The sequence below is a fragment of the Gossypium arboreum genome, chromosome 2 (genome assembly GCF_025698485.1).
Source record: "Gossypium arboreum isolate Shixiya-1 chromosome 2, ASM2569848v2, whole genome shotgun sequence".
Classification (NCBI taxonomy): domain Eukaryota; kingdom Viridiplantae; phylum Streptophyta; class Magnoliopsida; order Malvales; family Malvaceae; genus Gossypium; species Gossypium arboreum.
The window spans coordinates 30,013,913-30,033,750 of record NC_069071.1 but is presented as its reverse complement, the minus strand read 5'-3'; the positions used below and the strand labels follow the sequence as shown (position 1 = coordinate 30,033,750).

At 32.5% G+C, this 19,838-nt stretch overlaps 1 protein-coding gene across 2 annotated transcripts; it reads left to right on the top strand.

Annotated features, from left to right (window-relative positions):
- Positions 1-2,522: 2,522 nt before the first annotated feature.
- LOC108476127 (protein ROOT HAIR DEFECTIVE 3-like) lies at positions 2,523-11,404 on the top strand. 2 transcript variants are annotated; one of them, XM_017778232.2, is made up of 23 exons: positions 2,523-2,666; positions 3,293-3,442; positions 3,896-3,919; positions 4,005-4,107; positions 4,934-5,004; positions 5,107-5,170; positions 5,254-5,319; positions 5,520-5,567; positions 5,679-5,741; positions 5,856-5,912; positions 6,277-6,435; positions 6,512-6,580; positions 6,695-6,786; positions 7,194-7,272; positions 7,354-7,519; positions 7,806-7,930; positions 8,638-8,900; positions 8,989-9,085; positions 9,172-9,336; positions 9,617-9,721; positions 9,990-10,084; positions 10,190-10,286; positions 10,778-11,404. In XM_017778232.2, the coding sequence occupies exons 2-23, from the start codon at positions 3,393-3,395 to the stop codon at positions 10,997-10,999; spliced, it is 2,280 nt and encodes a 759-aa protein (XP_017633721.1). In that variant the 5' UTR covers positions 2,523-2,666; positions 3,293-3,392; the 3' UTR covers positions 11,000-11,404. The 2 variants fall into 2 exon arrangements, with proteins under 2 accessions (XP_017633721.1, XP_017633720.1); XM_017778231.2 differs by having other exon boundaries at positions 3,853-3,919.
- The last annotated feature ends 8,434 nt before the right edge of the window (positions 11,405-19,838 follow it).

The window sequence follows — 19,838 nt, the reverse complement described above, 5'->3', positions numbered from 1 at the left end:
TGAATGAACGTTTTGAAATATGAATGAAATTTTATGGCCCATATTTTAGTTTAATGTTTTTATGTTTGTCCAGTAACGCCTCGTACCTTATCCCGGCCTCGGGTACGGGTAAGGGGTGTTACATTTTTAATATTTACTAACTCGGTTTATGAAGATGGGGTCCCAAAACTGCATTTTTCGACATCATTGGAAACTGAATCGTTACAACGTAGGTGAAGATCATTTTGAAGCTTTAGGGTGAAGATCATCTCTAACTCATCTCATTACAAAATCAAGCCTTGAAGAGAGCATGAATTTAAATTTTTTGGACTTTAGTCTTTGGCATATACTTAGGGATATGTTGGACATGTTTTGGTTGATTTTAATGAAAGCTTTGGTGCTTTTGATTCATTTTGTAAATCTTGTAAATTGGTTTGGTATGATTTGGAATTGAGTACAATTAGGTGATATTTAAGGTTCAAATTGGCATATTTGAATGGTTTATTGGGCATGTTTGAATGTTATCAAGGCTGAATTTGGTTGGTATATACCATATAAATGTTGCCATTAATGCAAGGAAGAAAAAAAATTCTTAAGATTTAAGGTGGCAGGATTGAGGTTGTGATGTCGGGCCTTATGAAGTCGCGACGAGCTCAAGTCAGTGAGTGAGGTCGCAACATGGAATCCATGAAGTCGCAACGAGCACTGAAAGTTTGGACTTTGCAATTTGGTCCCTAAATGACCTTTGATAACCTTGGGAACTTTCGTAAGCTCGTTTTAAGCTCAAATAAGTGTCTAAATCATATTTAATTGTATTTTAAGCTTAACAACTTGAAAAAAAATTAAATTGATTTGGAGTGATCGTAGTTGCTTCAGCATCGAATATGACATCTCGATACTTTGACCTAGTGATTGAGTCGGGTAATGGATGTTGCAAGTATAATAAAAAATATAAAAATAATGATAAAATGTAAATAAAAATTTTTGTAATTCAAGATTTTCATTATCAAAAATATACTTCTAATAAATACTTACTTATGAAACAAATTTTATAATTTAATTTCAACACATTTAATTTTTAATTCATCAAACAATACATAAATTAAATGCGTATTTAGAAGAGGTGCTAAAATTACATAATTCAGATGTGACATTTCTTTAAAATAAATGTTTGTAAAAATAATAATAAAATGTTTGCACAATTAATTTTCATCTCAAATTTATTTACTAGGGTACATTTGTTTTGTGAAATATTAGATTATGTTGTGTGATAATATTATGGAAATGTAAGATTATGGGTGGAATACGAGATTATATTATTTAGTTAATTTGGTTGGAATATAAAATTTGGATGTTTAGTTGAAGGAATGTAAGATTATATAGAAACACATTTTACTTAATTGATCTTGTTATAAAATTTATTTATTATAACAAGTTTAATTCCTTTAATATCTCAATTTTTATATAATTATTATAAATTATTACAATTCTTATTTTTATTATAATTTGTGTACAAATAAGTAAATATATAATTTTAAAATAAATTTTATGAATCAGAAAAGTTATCGCAACAACAATTATAAATATATTAATTACCATAATTAATAATATGTTTTTTTTCCTTACAAAATCAATCTCATTTTCACTTTATTTCTACTATTATTAAATAAGACCAACTCAATTAAACAACAAAATTTATTATAAAAAATATTTATGTCTTTCAATAATTTTATTAATTCTTTAAAAACTCACAATTGATGAGTGATTAAATTAAAAGATTTAATATTCTTTGGGTACCGAGTTTAATTTTTTTTAATTGTCTTATATAACCATACCCATTTTTTCATTTTAAATTTGGTTTCTGGTGGGTTCCATCTGGACCCATGCCGCAATGAAACATTGGGTTATTAGAGTGCGTGCGCAGTGACTGTTAAAGCAACCGATCACACACTGCCCACTTTTTGGAAAAAAAGGGATGTGCGGCTGATGGGCACTGCTAGAATCGGTGATCGTGCAGCTGAGCCCCCAACCAAACACAATTCCCTACCAAAACTTTTCCCTTTTGTCTTGGACAACTAATCAGATGCTTCCATCTTTGCACCTTGTTTGGAGGTGTATGGAGACTTATTTGAGGATGCATGCATTGAGTTCAATTTGTATTGATTTTTTTTTTAAATCTATTAAGAAATTAAGAAATTTTAAAATTTAATAAAAAGGAAAAAATTATTATCGAAGTGGGTCTAATTTTTCTCTTTTACTTTTCAAATTTTACTACCTATCCCATTGCTAATTGAATTATGTTAAATTTAAATACATTATTACAATTGAGATTTAATTTTTCAAACCATACTTTTGAACATTAAAATTCTGCTACTCAAATTAATAGAAATGAAATAATACCATTAGAATCTAATTTTCAAATTATAAGTAGTTATCAAATTCTTGAAATTAAAAAGAAAGGACTAAATTTGAGAAATCTAACAGGTTTAGGGACTAAAGATAAAATTAAACTTATTTACTTTGCGGGCTTTGATTACCCAGTCCAGCCCACTTTTAAAGAAAAGAAAAAAGCAGTAAACTAAAGACGAGTTTCAAAGCCTCTCTCTATTTTTCTCCTCTTTCTCTGTCTTTCATTGACATCGATCTCCTCAGTTTCTGAGCTATCAATTTCAAACAAGATTCAATGGGTACGTTCTCGCATCGCATCGCATCGCATCGCATCGTCTCATCTTATTCTTTTCTTTTCCCATTTCTGTTTTGCCTTATTATTTTCTCTCTGTTTATAGCTGTTTTAAGTGATCCGTTTCTTCCTTTGTTTAGTTAAAATTTTTCTGTTTCTTGTTTAATTTCTATGATGTAACTGAACCAGAGCGTTTTAGCATCAGCGCCGCCTTAATAATTTTGTTCTTTTACTATTAGTTAATGAGCGATGCGATCTCTTTTATGTTAAAATTTATATTTAAACTTGGTTTTTAGGTTTTTTAAGAGTTTCTTTAAAGTATTGTAGTCTGAAGTTAATTTTTCTGTTTGGATCGGGTCTATAGATAGATTTTATGTATACTGCATGTTTGGTTGCTGAGGAAACTGAAGAAAACTAAAAAAGAAAAAGAGAAAATCCGATTTTGCTTATCAGCTCCGTAGATATTAAAGTTGCCAAATTTATCTGTCTGAATTACTGAATATACTAACTGTTTTTAGTTGAGATATTCTTAAATTTTCCTTGATCAATTGATATGGATATTTTAATCTTAACGTTGCTGATGGAACCTTCATTCTCTTTACTTAAACATAATACGGACATTTCGCTTCACAGCCACGACTGAGGAATGTCATTCAATTCAACTTATTGATGGAGATGGATTGTTCAATGATGTTGGAACTGACCGCCTTATCAAGGAAATTAAGCTTGCTGAATGTGGGTTGTCATATGCTGTGGTTGCTATCATGGGACCTCAGAGCAGCGGTATGCTTTGTTATCTTAATGACATCTTGCTTTATACTTGTCCTTTTCTTGGTCCTTAGGTGCCTATTCCTAGGTCATACTGAGCTGCTTATTTGTTCTCATTTTCTTTAATGATACTTAATTAGAAATACTTGGGTTGCATGTGAGAGTATGATAAACTTGGAGTTTGGTCACTGCAGCTTTGCACAAAGGCATATTTTTCATATTTCACTTTGATACGAACTTGTTCCATATGGTATTATTGGAAACTTCTGTATTTAGTTTTGTATGTATCTTTCTTGCATAATTTTTTTTTTTTAAATTCTAACACATGCCATGGAAGATTTTAGTTTTGGTGTTTTATCATGGTAGCTGTGTAAGTTCTGATTGTTCCATTTAAAGTTTTATTTTGTTTTCCATGATCTCAACAGGTAAAAGCACACTGTTAAATCATTTGTTTTGCACCAATTTCAGGGAAATGGATGCATTTAAGGGAAGGTAACTTACGTTTTTCTAATAAGTAGTAACACATTGGATTTGTTTCCATTGGCAGAAAGAACTAATGGAATGTGCTTTTTCTCAGGTCTCAAACCACTAAAGGTATTTGGATGGCAAAATGTGCTGGTATAGAGCCTTGCACTCTAGTAATGGATTTGGAGGGTACTGATGGAAGAGAACGAGGGGAGGTGCTGTTGCTAGCTTGCATTCTATCATTTCCATATGTTGTCCAAAAATTGAAACTACATTATTTTATATATCATCAACTACTTTTGCTTGCTTTGTTTTTTGCCTTCACTTTACCTTGTTAATATAAGATCCTTTTTGCTTGTTTTTGCAAAGCATAGGATTCACGATATCCCTCCTTCCATGCCTCCAAAGGAAAAGGAAAATAAGAATATTTATGGATACACATTTTGATTTATTAATCAAGTAGTTATTTCTCTAAGTGCCTGCTTAGGCTTCCCTTCATTACTTTTCAGTATGCTTATCAACACCTTTTACTTGTGTAAGACTCGCCCATGAATCGAGAAATTAATACTTATTAATGGTGATTAAAGTGGTATGGAGGGAGCCTCACCCATCTAGAAAATGGTTGTAATATTGAAATATTTTTTTATGGTGATTGAAGTTTTCAATTCTGGATTTTATGTTTTTCTTTAATAAAAATTCTACCATAGGTGATATTTATTTAATCGCATAATTTTCCGGGACATAATCGTAGATTAGGGAAAGCTCAAGAAATCAGAATGATCATGATTAAAGAATAAAATTTTGTAACGATTAAAGAATAAAATTTTGTAACGTACTCTGGGTTTTAAGAGTTATGGATTAAGCTGAATCATATTAAGAGATGGAATTCCGATTATAATAGCAGAATATGGAGTGAATAATCTGTGTTTATATTTGCTTTGTTTATTTTTATCTGATCTTCACGTGTTTAATGAAAAATGGGAAAGGAGAGAGCTTACATTATTATTTATATATTTTCTTCATTTCTTTGCTGCATTCCAGGATGACACAGCATTTGAGAAACAAAGTGCACTTTTTGCATTGGCGGTTTCAGATATAGTACTCATAAACATGTAAGGTTTGGCACTTATATGGTGTTTGACATTGTTTTGTACATTAGTTAATTGCAATCAGTAGTATGTGCAAGTGGTTTTCTTGAACAATTTTTCATTTAGGTGGTGTCATGATATTGGTCGTGAGCAAGCTGCAAACAAGCCTCTTCTGAAGACTGTATTCCAGGTATTCACAGTCTCACTGCCCTTCCGTAGCAGTGCCCTGACTTTCAAGCGGTTCTTTTCTTATCTTGTTTTATTTGGTTGCAGGTCATGATGCGATTGTTTAGCCCTCGCAAAACAACTTTGATGTTTGTCATCCGTGACAAAACTAGGGTGGGTACCTTTCTTTTATGGAGCAAGTTGGGTACCTTTCTTTTATGGAGCAAGTTGTGCCCGAGGGCTAATTCTTTTTTTCACCTTTTTAGTTTTTCCATAAATTTTTTTACAGTATCTAAGCTTTATATTGTTATCATGTCTAAGGATTTTTTGATGTCAATGAAGTTTATGGTTTCTTAACTGTTCCTTTTTTACAGACACCTCTGGAAAATTTAGAACCTGTTCTGAGAGAAGATATTCAGAAGGTACAGATACATGGAGCTTATGCTTCTTACATTTCTAAGAGCTTATGCGTCTTACATTTCTAATTAACTTTAGTAATGTTCCCTTCTGACCCATTTTTCTTGGAATTGCAGATATGGGACTCAGTTCATAAGCCGCAGGCACATAAGGAAACTCCATTAAGTGAATTTTTCAATGTATGATGTTGGTTTGTGAGTTATGCAACATAAATTTAAATGTTTTTGTCCCTCTTTAACTTTTCTAATTAGTATTGTTTCTGATGATTTCATGCTATTAACGATAATGGCTAGCTGGAGGTTGTTGCACTTTCTAGTTATGAAGAAAAAGAAGAGCAATTTAAAGAGCAGGTACCTTTTTTAGGCCAACTCATAAGGTCATTCAGTATTCAGAGCAAGCAAACAAACTTTACACTATTGGCTTTGAGAATTTTTTCCCTTTTAAATGGAAAGAAAGACCAAGTTGAATATCTACTTCTGGGTTTATGATGACATCATTGTGATTGTTTGACGACTTCCTTTTTTTTCTCATTCGTGTTGTTACATTTCCTTTCTCTTATCTTGGTTGTACTGTCTAATTACTTTTCTAGTGATGGCTAAACTAAAAGATCTACCGATTTTGTAATTTTATCTGAATGTTGGATGCTGCTGTTGATATATTAGATTAACTGACATTCAAATGGATAGTTTGTCTGATTCTATCATTGTTATGAAGGTTGCTAATTTGAGACAACGATTCTTCCACTCTATTGCACCGGGAGGGCTTGCTGGGGATCGGAGGGGAGTGGTACCTGCTTCGGGGTTCTCATTTAGCGCACAACAGATCTGGAAAGTCATTAAAGAGAATAAGGACCTTGACCTTCCAGCCCATAAGGTAACCTTTTGAACATTAACTTAAGTGAAAGTTTATCTTGTTTATTTTCTGTTATCTATGTTTCATTTGCCTGTAGGTCATGGTGGCTACGGTACGCTGTGAAGAAATTGCCAATGAGAAGTATGCTGGTTTCACTGCAAATGAGGTATGTGGACATTTAAACATGCGTTTATATTCATAAATATATTCATGAAAACACACATTTTTGGAGCTGGTTACGTTTTATAGAAACTAAAATCAACTTATTGCCTTATGACAGAGCTGGTGTCTGTTAGAAGAAGCTGTGCAGTCTGGTCCAGTAGCTGGCTTTGGAAAGAAGCTGAATTCAATTCTCTATACTTCTCTAACAGAGTAAGACTGCTTTAATAAGATCACAAGATCAGTTTTACTGTGCCTAAGTTTCAAACAGGTTACTACCTGTATAGACATTTGAAAGAGCTGAGTGGCTTAGGTTAGGTAAAAGACCGTTCGAGAGCAATAAAGAAATTAAAGAAGTGATTCATTCTTCAAAAGTGACTGTACAGAGTTTTGAGGATAAAATATAAATATAAATAGGAATGTTGTGATAATTGATTGGCAACCTGATGACTTGTGAGTCATGCTGATAATGATGTGTTGCTTCTTTAAATTGGTTGATGAAAATTATATTGATGCATACCTTGGGCAAATAAGAGACAGTTTTGATGATCAATTCATGGTGGTTGTTTTTTCCATATCAGTGATATCAAGTTCTTTGTTCACCTTTGGTCTGATTTTAGGTATGATGCAGAAGCCACATATTTTGATGAAGGTGTCAGATCTGCAAAGCGGAAGCAGCTGGAAGAAAAATTGCTTCAAGTAATAGCATGCTCTGTATTCTTTTCCAATATTTGTTGTTTTTGTTTTCTCAGCTCACTTGCTTTTTGTCTTCTGATTTAGCTTGTCCAACCAGCACACCATGCCATGCTAGGACATTTAAGGTCTGGAACTCTTGAGAAATTTAAGGAAGCATTTGACAAGGCTTTAAATGGAGGGGATGGATTTTCTGTGGCTGCTCGCAACTGCACTGAGGCTTACATGGCTTTGTTTGATGAAGGGTATGCAGGTATGGTTGAACTTCATGAACTTTCTCTTAGCTGAAAACTGACAAAGAATCAAAAACAAAGTTCTAGAGCTATGAACCAGGCAAAAAAACCCATTATAAAAAGGTTTGTTTGGCTATGAAGTATTAGGAAAATGATTTTTAAGCCATTCCTATGAATCGAAACTTTAAAAGCCTGTCTATCTTGGTTGCATTTAATAAGTTTGGTGCCATAGATGCTTGTCAATGAGAGTATTTTTGCTCGATAAGGTTGACTGACTACATGTTGAGTGAAACGTCATTTTTTCAGATGCTGTTGTTGAATTAGCAAATTGGGATTCCTCAAAAGTCAGGGATAAGCTACGTCGTGATATTGATGCACATGTTGCTTCTGTCCGAGCTGCCAAACTTTCAGAACTGACTTCATCATATGAGGTATGACAAGTTATTTCTGATCATTTAGTTGATTTAGGTTATTATCCCCATGGTTATTGACAGTTCTATTACTTCCAGTTTACTTGATATTGAAGCAATATTATGAAGAGTTGGGATAGTGTAGCCTAAAATGCTCTAAAGCAGGAGTTAGTGCATCATTTTCACATTTTTTTGAGTTGGGTTGCAAGGAGGCAAGGTGTTTCGAAGTTGATACCCTGATGTTATGACATTTGTTTTCTTGGTCTTGCTGGTTGTTGAAAAATTCAACTTGTTGCATGTGATGTGTGTTACTTTAAAAATTGATTCTGCCCAATTAGTTAAGATGTCATTTGTAGTTGGGTTTTTTAATACTTCACTGTGTCGCTACTCGTTGAAATTTTTGCATTGCTGTGTATGATGAGAATTACTTTAGAATTGAAACCTAATTAACTTAGATGTCATATTACTGTCTTGATCTGAATAAGAAAGGCCTTCAATTTTCTAGTTCTATTCTTTTGTTGAACATGAATTTGGGCCCTTTGGTGTTTCCCTTTTCTTCTGATGTACTATATATGGTAAACAATGAGTTACTTCTGGTCATTGTTGACATTGATGTAATTATCTTATCTTGTCTGTTTGATTTCTGTGATGGTGACATCCGCAATGCGTGTTTATAACTGTTTAAATCAACACTTGGAATCATACCGATAATTATGGTGCATTTGCAGGCAAAGCTAAATGAAGCATTGTCAGGACCTGTTGAAGCACTTTTAGATGGAGCTAATAATGATACATGGCCCTCAATAAAGAAACTTCTCCGGCGTGAAACTGAATCAGCTGTCTCTGGACTCTCTGATGCCCTCTCTGGTTTTGACATGGATGAAAAAACCAAGGAGAAGATGCTAACAAGTTTGGAGGATCATGCAAGAGGTGTGGTTGAAGCAAAAGCTAGAGAAGAAGCTGGAAGGGCACTGATCCGTATGAAGGACCGGTAATAGAGCATTTAAATGTTTGTGTTAGAAGCGTTTAAGTTGTCAAATGTTATATATTACCAAAATTGACTTGAAATTTATATACAGGTTTTCGACGTTGTTTAGTCACGATTCTGATTCAATGCCACGGGTTTGGACAGGCAAAGAAGATATCCGAGCCATCACTAAAACAGCTCGCTCTGCTGTATGTTTATGTACTATCAGTTGTTGGTTATAAGAATTGTGCTACACTTTATTTTCTGCTAAACTTGGTTTATTTTTTGTTGCCAGTCCTTGAAGTTGCTATCTGTTATGGCTGCAATCCGGTTGGATGATAATGCTGATAATATTGAGAACACACTAACTTCTGCCTTGGTGGACACAAAAAATAATGCTGCTGTAACTGATAGGAGCATTACAACATTTGATCCACTAGCCTCAAGCACTTGGGAGCAGGTAATGTCTTGTTCTTGCCAGAGGATCTTTATGAGATTTTAGTTGGACTATACAAATTGCTTCACCATTGCATACTATTTGCTGACATTTTTATGCCTCAAGTGGAAAGTCACAGTTATCTGGGTTTCTCGGACAATAAATTTGTGGTATTCGCCTAGTTAATCTGATCCTGAAGTGATTCCAGGGTCTTGATACATTTTCTGTCTCTCTGATGCTGTAACTTCATCTTATGAACATGTATTATGTGTGATTTATTCTTATGATTTATTTTTTGGTATAGGTTCCACCAGCTAAGACATTAATCACACCTGTTCAGTGCAAGTCTTTGTGGCGGCAATTCAGGGTTGAGACAGAGTACACTGTCACTCAGGCCATTTCTGCTCAGGCATGATAATTAAAATTCTAATTTTCTTGAAGATTTTGGTTTATCCTCTTCCCCATCTAATATTGATTTGAATTGTTACTGCATTATGTTAACTAATGCTGCAGAAATTCTGTTGTGTTTCCCCAATTTTTTCACATGTACTAGCTCTTTGTAGCATATACACATATACTACCAAGTTTTATTCATTGGAATTTAGAATTAATATTTTGGTCTTAGTCTTTTTTCTTTTTCCTAATTTACTGATGCCTGAGTTTTCTTCTACTTTCAGGAAGCAAACAAGCGTAACAACAACTGGCTGCCACCTCCATGGGCAATTGTTGCCTTGATAGTCTTGGGATTTAATGAATTTATGACTCTTCTAAGGTGCTTGTTGCACTTGTAGTTTTGAATTAATTTTGGTTGGGTAGTCAATGATGTTATTTATCCTTCTCTGTTGTTGGTGCTTACTTGCAACTATCCTCATTGCAGAAATCCTTTATATGTGGGTGTCATCTTTGTCGGTTTCTTAATTATTAAGGCTCTATGGGTGCAGCTCGACATTTCGGGTGAATTCCGCAATGGCGCTGTGAGTTTCAAACTAAAATTTTCTGTCCCTTGTTTATATTTCTGAGCATGCTTCAAAATATTTGGTTAACCAACTACTCTTACTGTACAATGGTTGACACTATTCACTTCAACAGAATTTGAAAACTTTTGGTTATGAAAACTTTAGATTTATAAGCATATTACCGAGGAAGATTTTCAGTGTTAACATAGTTGAGAGATCTTTTCTGATTTTCTGCGTTTTAAAACATTTTACTGACATTATTTTGTAGCTCATCAATTGATATAATATAAATGGAAAATCATTGTTAGTGTATGTTACCTGTTATTTGGATGGAATTTCAAAAAGCAATTATCAATGTCATTCGTGGCATTCCATGTTCTTACTAAATGCAATTATTCAGTAAAATAAATTTCATGCTCGTAATTAAGTACTGAAATTATTTTGATTTTCATTGTGATTAATCCTTTTCTTTTGACCGATGTGTAATTTACGACTTCTTATGCTTTCAGCTTTCTGGGCTTCTTTCCTTATCTACCAAGTTCCTTCCCACCGTTATGAACCTTCTCAGAAAGTTAGCTGAGGAGGGGCAAATGCCTGCAACTAACAGTTCTCAGACAAACCAAGCGGTAGCATCCAAGAGCTTCCAAAATGGAAGCTCCACAAGCAATATGTCATCGAGTGCTTCATCCGGAATAACTGCATCAGAAAACAGCCCCAAAAAAGGAGAATGAGTAACTTATTAGGGAAAAAAATACGTTATTTGTGTTCTGAAGATGCCTGTGTTGTGCTGGCTTTTATGGTCGGGTGTTTGCCATTGTATTTTATGATAACATATACAACTCTTCCAAGAATGTTAAGAGAGTAACATATCTCGAAAAGGCATTTATTTTTGTGCAAGTGCCGCATACAAGGGGCCCCACGTTCTGGTGATACCCCATTAAATAGGCTTATTTTTATTTCTCGTTATTCTCCAGTTTAGGCTTAATCTTTATATTTTGTATTGTTTGTTGGCCCTCGATTTATATTCATAACTTACTTTAATGGCTTTTTGATATGATTGTAATGTCGTTTACGATTGTTTCTTATTAACTTTCCCAGTTTTTATTAATGTAAACCAACTGTAATTTCACATGGAAGCCATTATAGCAACGGTGTTAACAGGATTTTAATGAGACCAAAATTTGACGGTAAACTGCTGCCTCTTGGTATGCAGGAAACGCCTTCTCTTTCCGGTTCCTGGTAGGCTAGAACGTGATTGCCTCTGGACCCCAAGTCCCAGCGGTATTTTTGGAAAACCCTGGAGCTGAGTCTGCTTCTATGCTACTCTCCAGACTGGATCTTTAGCCAAGTACTGGGTGATAAGTCTGAAGTTTGTGATTCAACCTCATTTTTCTCATCAAATTCATTGCCAACTAGCTTTAATGCTTGGGTAAGCTCACCCATTAAGAGGACGAGATATTTGGGTTGCACACACATTGACGCGATTGTAGCCACCTTGGCAATGCTATTAAATGTGATGTCAGATTTTATAGCTAGATCAATGACTATTTAAACCTTCCTCAGTTGTCAGGAGCGTTCTTGCCCACGTAGCGAGATTTTGTGGACCTGGTGGTTGCGACTGTCCACTGGTTTCCTCGTTAAGATCTCAAGTAGAACCACACCATAACTATAAACATCACTTTTGACCAAAAGGTGATCAGTCATTGCATAGAAAGGGTTCAAGTTATTGAGTTGTTTATTCAATTTTAACTTAAGAAACAGGCATAGAACATGAGAAAATTGTTTAGGAAGTTGAATTCAACAACCTACATTTGTGGGGTCTTGTTCTGAGAGAAATAAACTATAAATTCCAAGTATATTTGAGCTCAACTAATCTCACCAATGTTTCAGCTTCTCTCTTCTACATTTATAATGAACACTCTCTCTAACTAAGCCTTTGTTTTTAAAACAGTTTTTGTACAAAGTATAGAACAATTTAATCACAAGGTGTCGCACTCATGAAATGTTCCTTACAATAAACAACAATGTGCTCTTTCAATTCAATAACTTGTTGGGCAACTAATGCTTCAATATATAGAGAAGGAAGCCTCAGTTATTTTGAAAAGGATTATATTTAATCACCAGAATATCGTCAGTATTGTTTATAATTAAAGAATGGATAGTGAAGATTGAGATTTGATTGTCTAAAGATTATCTCAAATTTGATCACATGTCTCACTGTAAATGAAAATATAATCTTTTGTAATAATTCATATTTATTCATATACTATTGTCTAAAGATTATCTCAAATTTACACAAAATTATATTAAAAATTGCCAATCAAATATGAACTCAATGGCAACAAAAACTTGTTGCACGATAAGTTGCAATTGGGTTTCAACAAGTTAAACCTACAATCTTCCCCTTTATTTATTTTTTACCAAAAACATGCAGCATGCTTTATGCATATAGATATAGAAACTATAATATGATGCATCTTTAACTCCTTAACACAAAAATCAATATCAACAGAAGATAAACAGATCTCAAGCATCCATCAGTATGTCAAAACAGATATCCAAGAACAACATCCAGAAAACATAAAGGTGTTCACAACCAGTCAAACAAATCATCACTAAATCAAAGTAATAAGTTGTAACAGTAAAACGTCAACATCAAAAACCTCAGCAACATAACAGTTCCTCAATAGCAACATCAACCACATCTGTTGCTCAGCTCCTCCTTCTCCCCTTTTTTTTTTGCAAAAATGCGAAGAGAAAATTAGTGCCTTATGCCTTGAACATCGTATTGATAAACAAGGTTTAGTTTTGAGTAGTTCTAGAGAATTGAGTTAAACTCTTAATGGATCAATATGTATATTATCACAAAATTCCGGTTACATGAATATAAAAGGTTTACTTTTATTGTTGTAAATCTTCAATGGACACGTGGCCTAATAGTGCTAAAGCCAAACAATTCCTCTTACTTGAAAATAAAATACAAGTATGTGTGTGATTTTCTCTCCTCTAACTCAATATTAAAGGTTTAAATGCTATCTCTTTAACTAAATGCATAGATGGAACAAACCTCCTTTCAACTAGTTCTTCATTTTCAAACTTAATCTCATGTCTTTCGCAAGGTATCCTAAGATCAAACTTATGTTCTTTACAATGATGATAATCACAATATTTATTAAAACTCTGCTTGATATTCAAAAAGATATTGCTTTGTCGATTGAGTTTTAGTTCAATTGGCATAGACATTATTGTCAATATAGGAGGATGTGAGTTCGAGTGCGTTGAAGCGTATTATCCTCCTATTTATGAGTTAGGGAGGGGCTATAGGTGATTCTAAGTATTGTGTCAAAAAAGAGAGTAAATATTATCAGAACCTACAATTAGATTGATAAAAAAAAAAAAAAACACTTTGCTTTAGTTTATTCTTGTATGCTCCACGAATGGTCATAGGTTTCCTGTAACTGATGTTGGTTGTTGTTGCTATGATCATCCACAGCAAATTGCTTTTCTTCAGGTTCTTGAATATAATAGTAGTTCGAGTTCAATAGATCCAGGTTCAACATTTCACAGCCTAAAGTTGAATCACACCCAGATTCTTGTATTTGCAAATGAGACGTCGCCTATTGTTTGCTGCTATTGGTGAGCAAACTGTGTTTGGCATATGGCAAGCTGATGAAAAACCAAGTCAAGTTCGGCTTGACTACACTCTATTTGGTGTGGAAGCTCTTGAATAATCCTGTAGCAACCATCAACAGGGTTATTGGCCTGTGCGTCAGATTGAAACACAATTGTATGTATGACAATGTCTTTCTTAGGAGGATTGAAGTTTTGATGATTTTGGTAATGTTACTAACTCCAAACAATTTATACGCAATTCGGAATTGTCTTTGACAATCATGAGGAAAAATAAGGGGCAATGCATCCGATATCTCATCTCTCCAACAATAAGAAAAAAAGGGGAACTGACAACGCTAAATTATAAGCGTTTCAAGAAGTGGTAGTAACAAAACTACTCATGCTTGCGTTGCTTTTAGATTCCAACACAGAAGTGTGCTCCTGACTGCATTCTTGCCCCTTATTTTCCTCATGATCGTCAAGGACAATTTCAAAATGCGCATAATTGTTTGGAGTTAGCAACATTACCAAAATCATCAAGAACCTCAATCCTCCTGAGAAAGATCTTGTCATACAATTGAGTTTCAACCTAACGCACAAGCCAATCACCCTGTTGGTGGTTGTTATAGGATTATAGCAACAGTGTTAGTAGGATTTTAATGAGAGTAACATAGAAGCAGAATCAGCTTCAAGTTTTTCCAAGCATTTTTATTCATGAAAATGAGACCCATTTTTTTTTATGGGAACTGTGCCATTAACTTGTTATTCACAAGTCTCATAAGAGTGCCATTTTTTCATGAAAATTGTTGAGAATCATGCCATTTAACGTTTTATTGACAAGCCCTGCAAGAGTGCCATTTTGTCATGGGAATTATTAAGAATTTTGCCATTAACTTTTTATTCACAAGCTTCACAAGAGTGCCATTTTTTCATGGGAATTGTGAGGATTGTGAATAAAAAGCCAATGGCACAATTCCCATAAAAAAAATAGGTATTGGTGAATAAAAATGCAAAGGTAAAAGGATGACTGAACATTATTCTTTTGACAGATTTAATTCTATGCCAATAAGTTAATCGGGTTTCCTTTTGATCTTTCCAAGTTAAATGAGAAATCTTTTATCTGAATACAACAAAGCCAAAATGAGGATACCAATTGCTAAAGTCAATTTTCTTTTAGGAAAGCATACATCAAAATATAAAAGAATCAAGCATAAAAACAAGTGCAATAAATATGCACTTTGAAAGTAGGATCAACTAAATACAACAACAACAACAATTAATATTTCAATCACAAAAATAAGTTGATATAAGAAAATAAGAAAATAGCTACAAACATTTAATACCAAACCTCTACATCAGTTATCAACAACTTAAAATTTTTCTCCAAAACTTTACTTACATGCTAAAGAGATTTCAAAGACTACCATGAACTAGGCTTGATCCCAAGAAGAGGTCACAAAATCTTAGCCAATATTCAAACAATAAAGAAGAAAAAATTGTAACACCCCTTACCTGAGCTCATAACTAAATCCGAGCAAAAATGTCACAACTTCTAGTTAATCATTTCAAAGGTTTAAATTATTCATTCATGTTCCACTCATAATTCAAGTCTATTTAAGTTTATTTAAATGTTCTTGTACAATTTTTAAACTTTCTTTATAACTGGTTTCGATTGGAGGTCGTTCGAGGTCTTTTTTAAAGCAAAACGAGAAAATTTCTAGTCACAGGTCTATATGTCTTGAGACAAGAATCTATATGTCTCCAGACATTAATCTAGTATTGCAGCAATTTTGGTTCAAAATTTGCTTGTCTCGAGACGAAAATGCATATGTCTCGAGACATGGCCCTGAGACCATAGTATTCTAGATTTGAAGTTAACTTGTCTCGAGACCTAAAATATGGGATCCACAAATCAAGTTATTAACATTTCTTAAACAATATCTAAACATCCTCATGTCATTTTCATACATTATTGGTGTAACACCCCTATACCCGGTTCGACCCAAAGAACCTGATATAGGAATATTACATTTGGTGCCAAAGTGATTTTGGCTAATCACTAATATATTTGAACATTAAAAAAAATAATAAATTTTTATAATTTATATTTTAGTCCCTACTACTTGGAACATACTTGATCTTCCTAAGTACATGCCATTCTATTCAAAATATTGAAACATACGCTCTTGGCACTTGGAGATGTGATGAGATGAATGCTCATAACCTTGATTACAACTCTTCAAAATCACTGTACCTAATTTGCGCACGGAAAAAAAATCGTAAACACTGAGTTTTTACTCGATGTAAAAACTCGATAATATTTCTATAATTTGAATATTTTAAAAAATAATATAATATAATATAATAATAGGCACAATTAAATTTATAAGGACATATTAATGTCTAGTATCATATCATAACTATCATTTTCATTTATTAAACAATATCCTAATTTACACAATTGCTATATAAATGATTATTCACATATCAGCCATATTTATTCGTACAATGGCATCAGTCATGCAGTACTCAATTCATGAATACATCATTTCATACCATACTCAATTCATGAGTATATAACTCATATACTCCATGTATTGTCAACATATTTCACATTCTATTTTCAATTCACTATATCACTTCCATTTCTCATATCATTTCATTTCAATATCGGTTGTAAGACTTTATTATTCAATTACCCCTATTAACAAGACTCGGACTTGGACGGATACACGAATCCAACCAAAACACACCAGTTTAGCACTCAGTGCCTCATCGGATAATTCGAAGTAATAGATTGACACCCAATGTCTCATCGGCCAAGCTGAAGTAAGTTGGTACCCAGTACCTCTAGGGGTGTTCAATAGGTTAACCGACCCGAAATAACATTAACCAAATTAACTGACCTTTCAAAATTTTTAACCGTTACCTGAACCGAAAATTATATGTTTTTAATTTTTGGTTAAAATAAGTATAAAATTAACCGGATTAATCGAATTAACCGAATTACCCGGATTACCCGAATTACCCAAATTAACCGAATTAACCGAATTATTTGTATAAAATTATATGTTTTTTATTTTTATTTTTAGTTTTACATTTTTATTTTTATTTATTAAATTATTTGTAATTTTTATGATTGGGTTGGGTAATTGGGTTGGGTTGGGTTGGGTACTTGGGTTAATATATATTAGATTGGGTATTTGGGTTTATGTTGGATTGGGTTTGAATGAATAGTGGGCTATTTATATATTATAATTTTATTTATTAATTTTTTCGGTTAAACCAAAAAAATTCGGTTAACCGATCGGTTTCGAACCAAATTAATCGTTAACCGAAAACTCAAAAAATTATTAACCGACCCCCGATCGAATTAATTCGGTTTTACTCGAATTTTGCACACCCTTAAGTACCTCATAGAATTTATCCGAAGTAATAATTTGACACCCAGTGTCTCATCGACTCGTGGTCGAAGTATCCCTGAACTCTTCCAATCCTATGGCATGCCAACTATATCCGACTCAGCCCGATACGGTTAATACAATTTTCAATTTCAATTTCTCAATTCAATTTCAATTAAAATCCACTCCAATCATAAATTCACACATATTCAATTCAATATCAAATAATCACATATACTCATGAATTTAATTCAACTTAATTCAATACCGTAATATTAATTACTCACTTCAATTCACTTATCATACATATATTAATAAATACGACAATTAATAATTAACTTTGAATTATAGAAATATAAACCGTAATTCTCGAGCTACTCCTTGTTAATCTTGTCTTTTCCTTTCTTAGTTGAGGTCTCCGGCACAACGTTAACTACAGAAGTTAAAACAATTTAAAATCATTAATACACACAATTTCACATTAAATATTTAAATTTTTATTCAACTTTTGCTCACATTTCAATTTAATCCTTAATCAAAACTAACTTTATTTTATTTGAAATTAATTTCATATTTTCATTCAACTCTCACTTTAGACTAATTTCAACATTCAAATTTTACCATAAATCTTAATTTCAAAATTCTCTCAATTTAGTCCCTATTACTCAAAACTTATGATTTATTTTACAATTCAATCCCTTTTTCACTTTTAACTTAAAATTCTGTCAATTTAACCCCTAACACTTCAATTTATTCAACATGAACAACTTCTAAAAATTCACTAAGTTCTAAACTTTCAATATAAATCAAGTAGTATTTTGTTCTAGGATTCTAAAAACATAAAAATTTTAAGAAAATGGACTAAATTGACTTACCACTTTGAGTTTGAATCTTAAAACCCTAAATTTTCTCCTTTCTTTTTCTTTCTTTTATTTTTCTTCTTTCTTTCCCCTGTTTCGTTCCCCAATTCGGTTCTTTCTTTTTCTTTTATGTTTTGTTATTATTATTATTATTATTATTATTATTATTATTATTATTATTATTATTATTATTATATAATATAATATATATTTTACTTATATAATAAGAAATACATGTATTATTATATACATATAATTATTATTTTTACACATATATTTCACCACTACCATGCATTTATCATAATTTGGTTTAATTACTTATTTATTTATTTTATACTTTAATTATAATATAATATAATATAATATAATATAATAATATTTTCTTAAATAATAAGTAAGTATATATAATTATTACAAGTATATGTATAATATTGTTACACATGTAATTTATTATTACCATACGATTGTAAATTTTATCGTTTATTTGCTTAATTAGTCCCTTTACTTTTCTCTATTCTATTCTTAAGCTTTCACACTATATTCAATTTAATCCTTACACCTAATTAACCTTAATTTAAACAAATTCACCTAACCAAAACCTAATTAAGTACACTACTAATTGTCGTAAATATTTTTAATAAATATTCACGAATTCTTTTTTCGAAAGAGGAGACCCAAAAATACACTTTCTGATACCCATGACTATCGGGTTGTTACAATTGGTCACTTTTCAAGCTTAAAATTACATTAAAGGTCAATCAAATCTTCACAAGTTCATTTTAACTTCTCTTGCATATTAACAATTTTATCACTTATAACAACTTCTTAGCATTACAACTCTTATACTATTTTCCTTCTCCTCCTCTCCATTTCACAACCTATATACACATTACAACTCTTATACTATTTTCCTTCTCCTCCTATCCATTTCACAACCTATATACACATGTATACATATACGAGAATATTTGAATTTTAGTATAACATGTCTATATGTAATCTGAATTATTCTTTCACTAATTACACATATACTCTTAACAAGGTTGTCTACTTTAGTAGCAGTTACTAAATTATTTTCATATTGGCTTACAAAAATTGGAATTAAGATCTGCTTGTTTTTGAAACTAGACTAAATGGACTTTTTACAATAAAAATTTCTGAATTTTTACATAAGCTAATTATTATAGTTTTTTTCTTCATTTCTTCCCCTGTTTTGCTACTAGGCAGCTTTGACCATTCTCCACTAAAAATTGTTTATCTTTCAGTACAAAATTTGTATATTTTTTCATTTGTTTCTATTGAAAATAGACTCATTAAGCTTTTAGCCATATATATTTCATCTCTTAAATATTTTTGTACAATTTTTAATGATTTTTCAAAGTCAGAACAAGGGATCTCAAAATTTATCTGACCTTCTGTAACACCCCTAACCAGAATCCGTTGCCGGAATAGAGTTACGGAGCATTACCAGAGATTTTCAAAACAAATAGATAGAAATTTTAATAATGACATAACATATCAACATCTATATAAAAAACCAATTCAAAAGGTACATAATGTCCCTTATACGAGCCCTTGAGGCCCTAAATACGCGTTAGAAATAAGTACGGACCAAATCAGAATCTCAGAGAATTTTCCAGGAAACATTAAAAATTTTCAAAGCTGTAAGGGTTACACGGCCGTGTGGCTTATATGGC

Coding starts and splice junctions, on each gene's coding strand:
- LOC108476127 (XM_017778231.2), top strand. Junction 3,920..4,004: donor ATGGATGCATTTAAGGGAAG/GTAACTTACGTT, acceptor GCTTTTTCTCAG/GTCTCAAACCACTAAAGGTA. Junction 7,520..7,805: donor GTTTGATGAAGGGTATGCAG/GTATGGTTGAAC, acceptor TCATTTTTTCAG/ATGCTGTTGTTGAATTAGCA.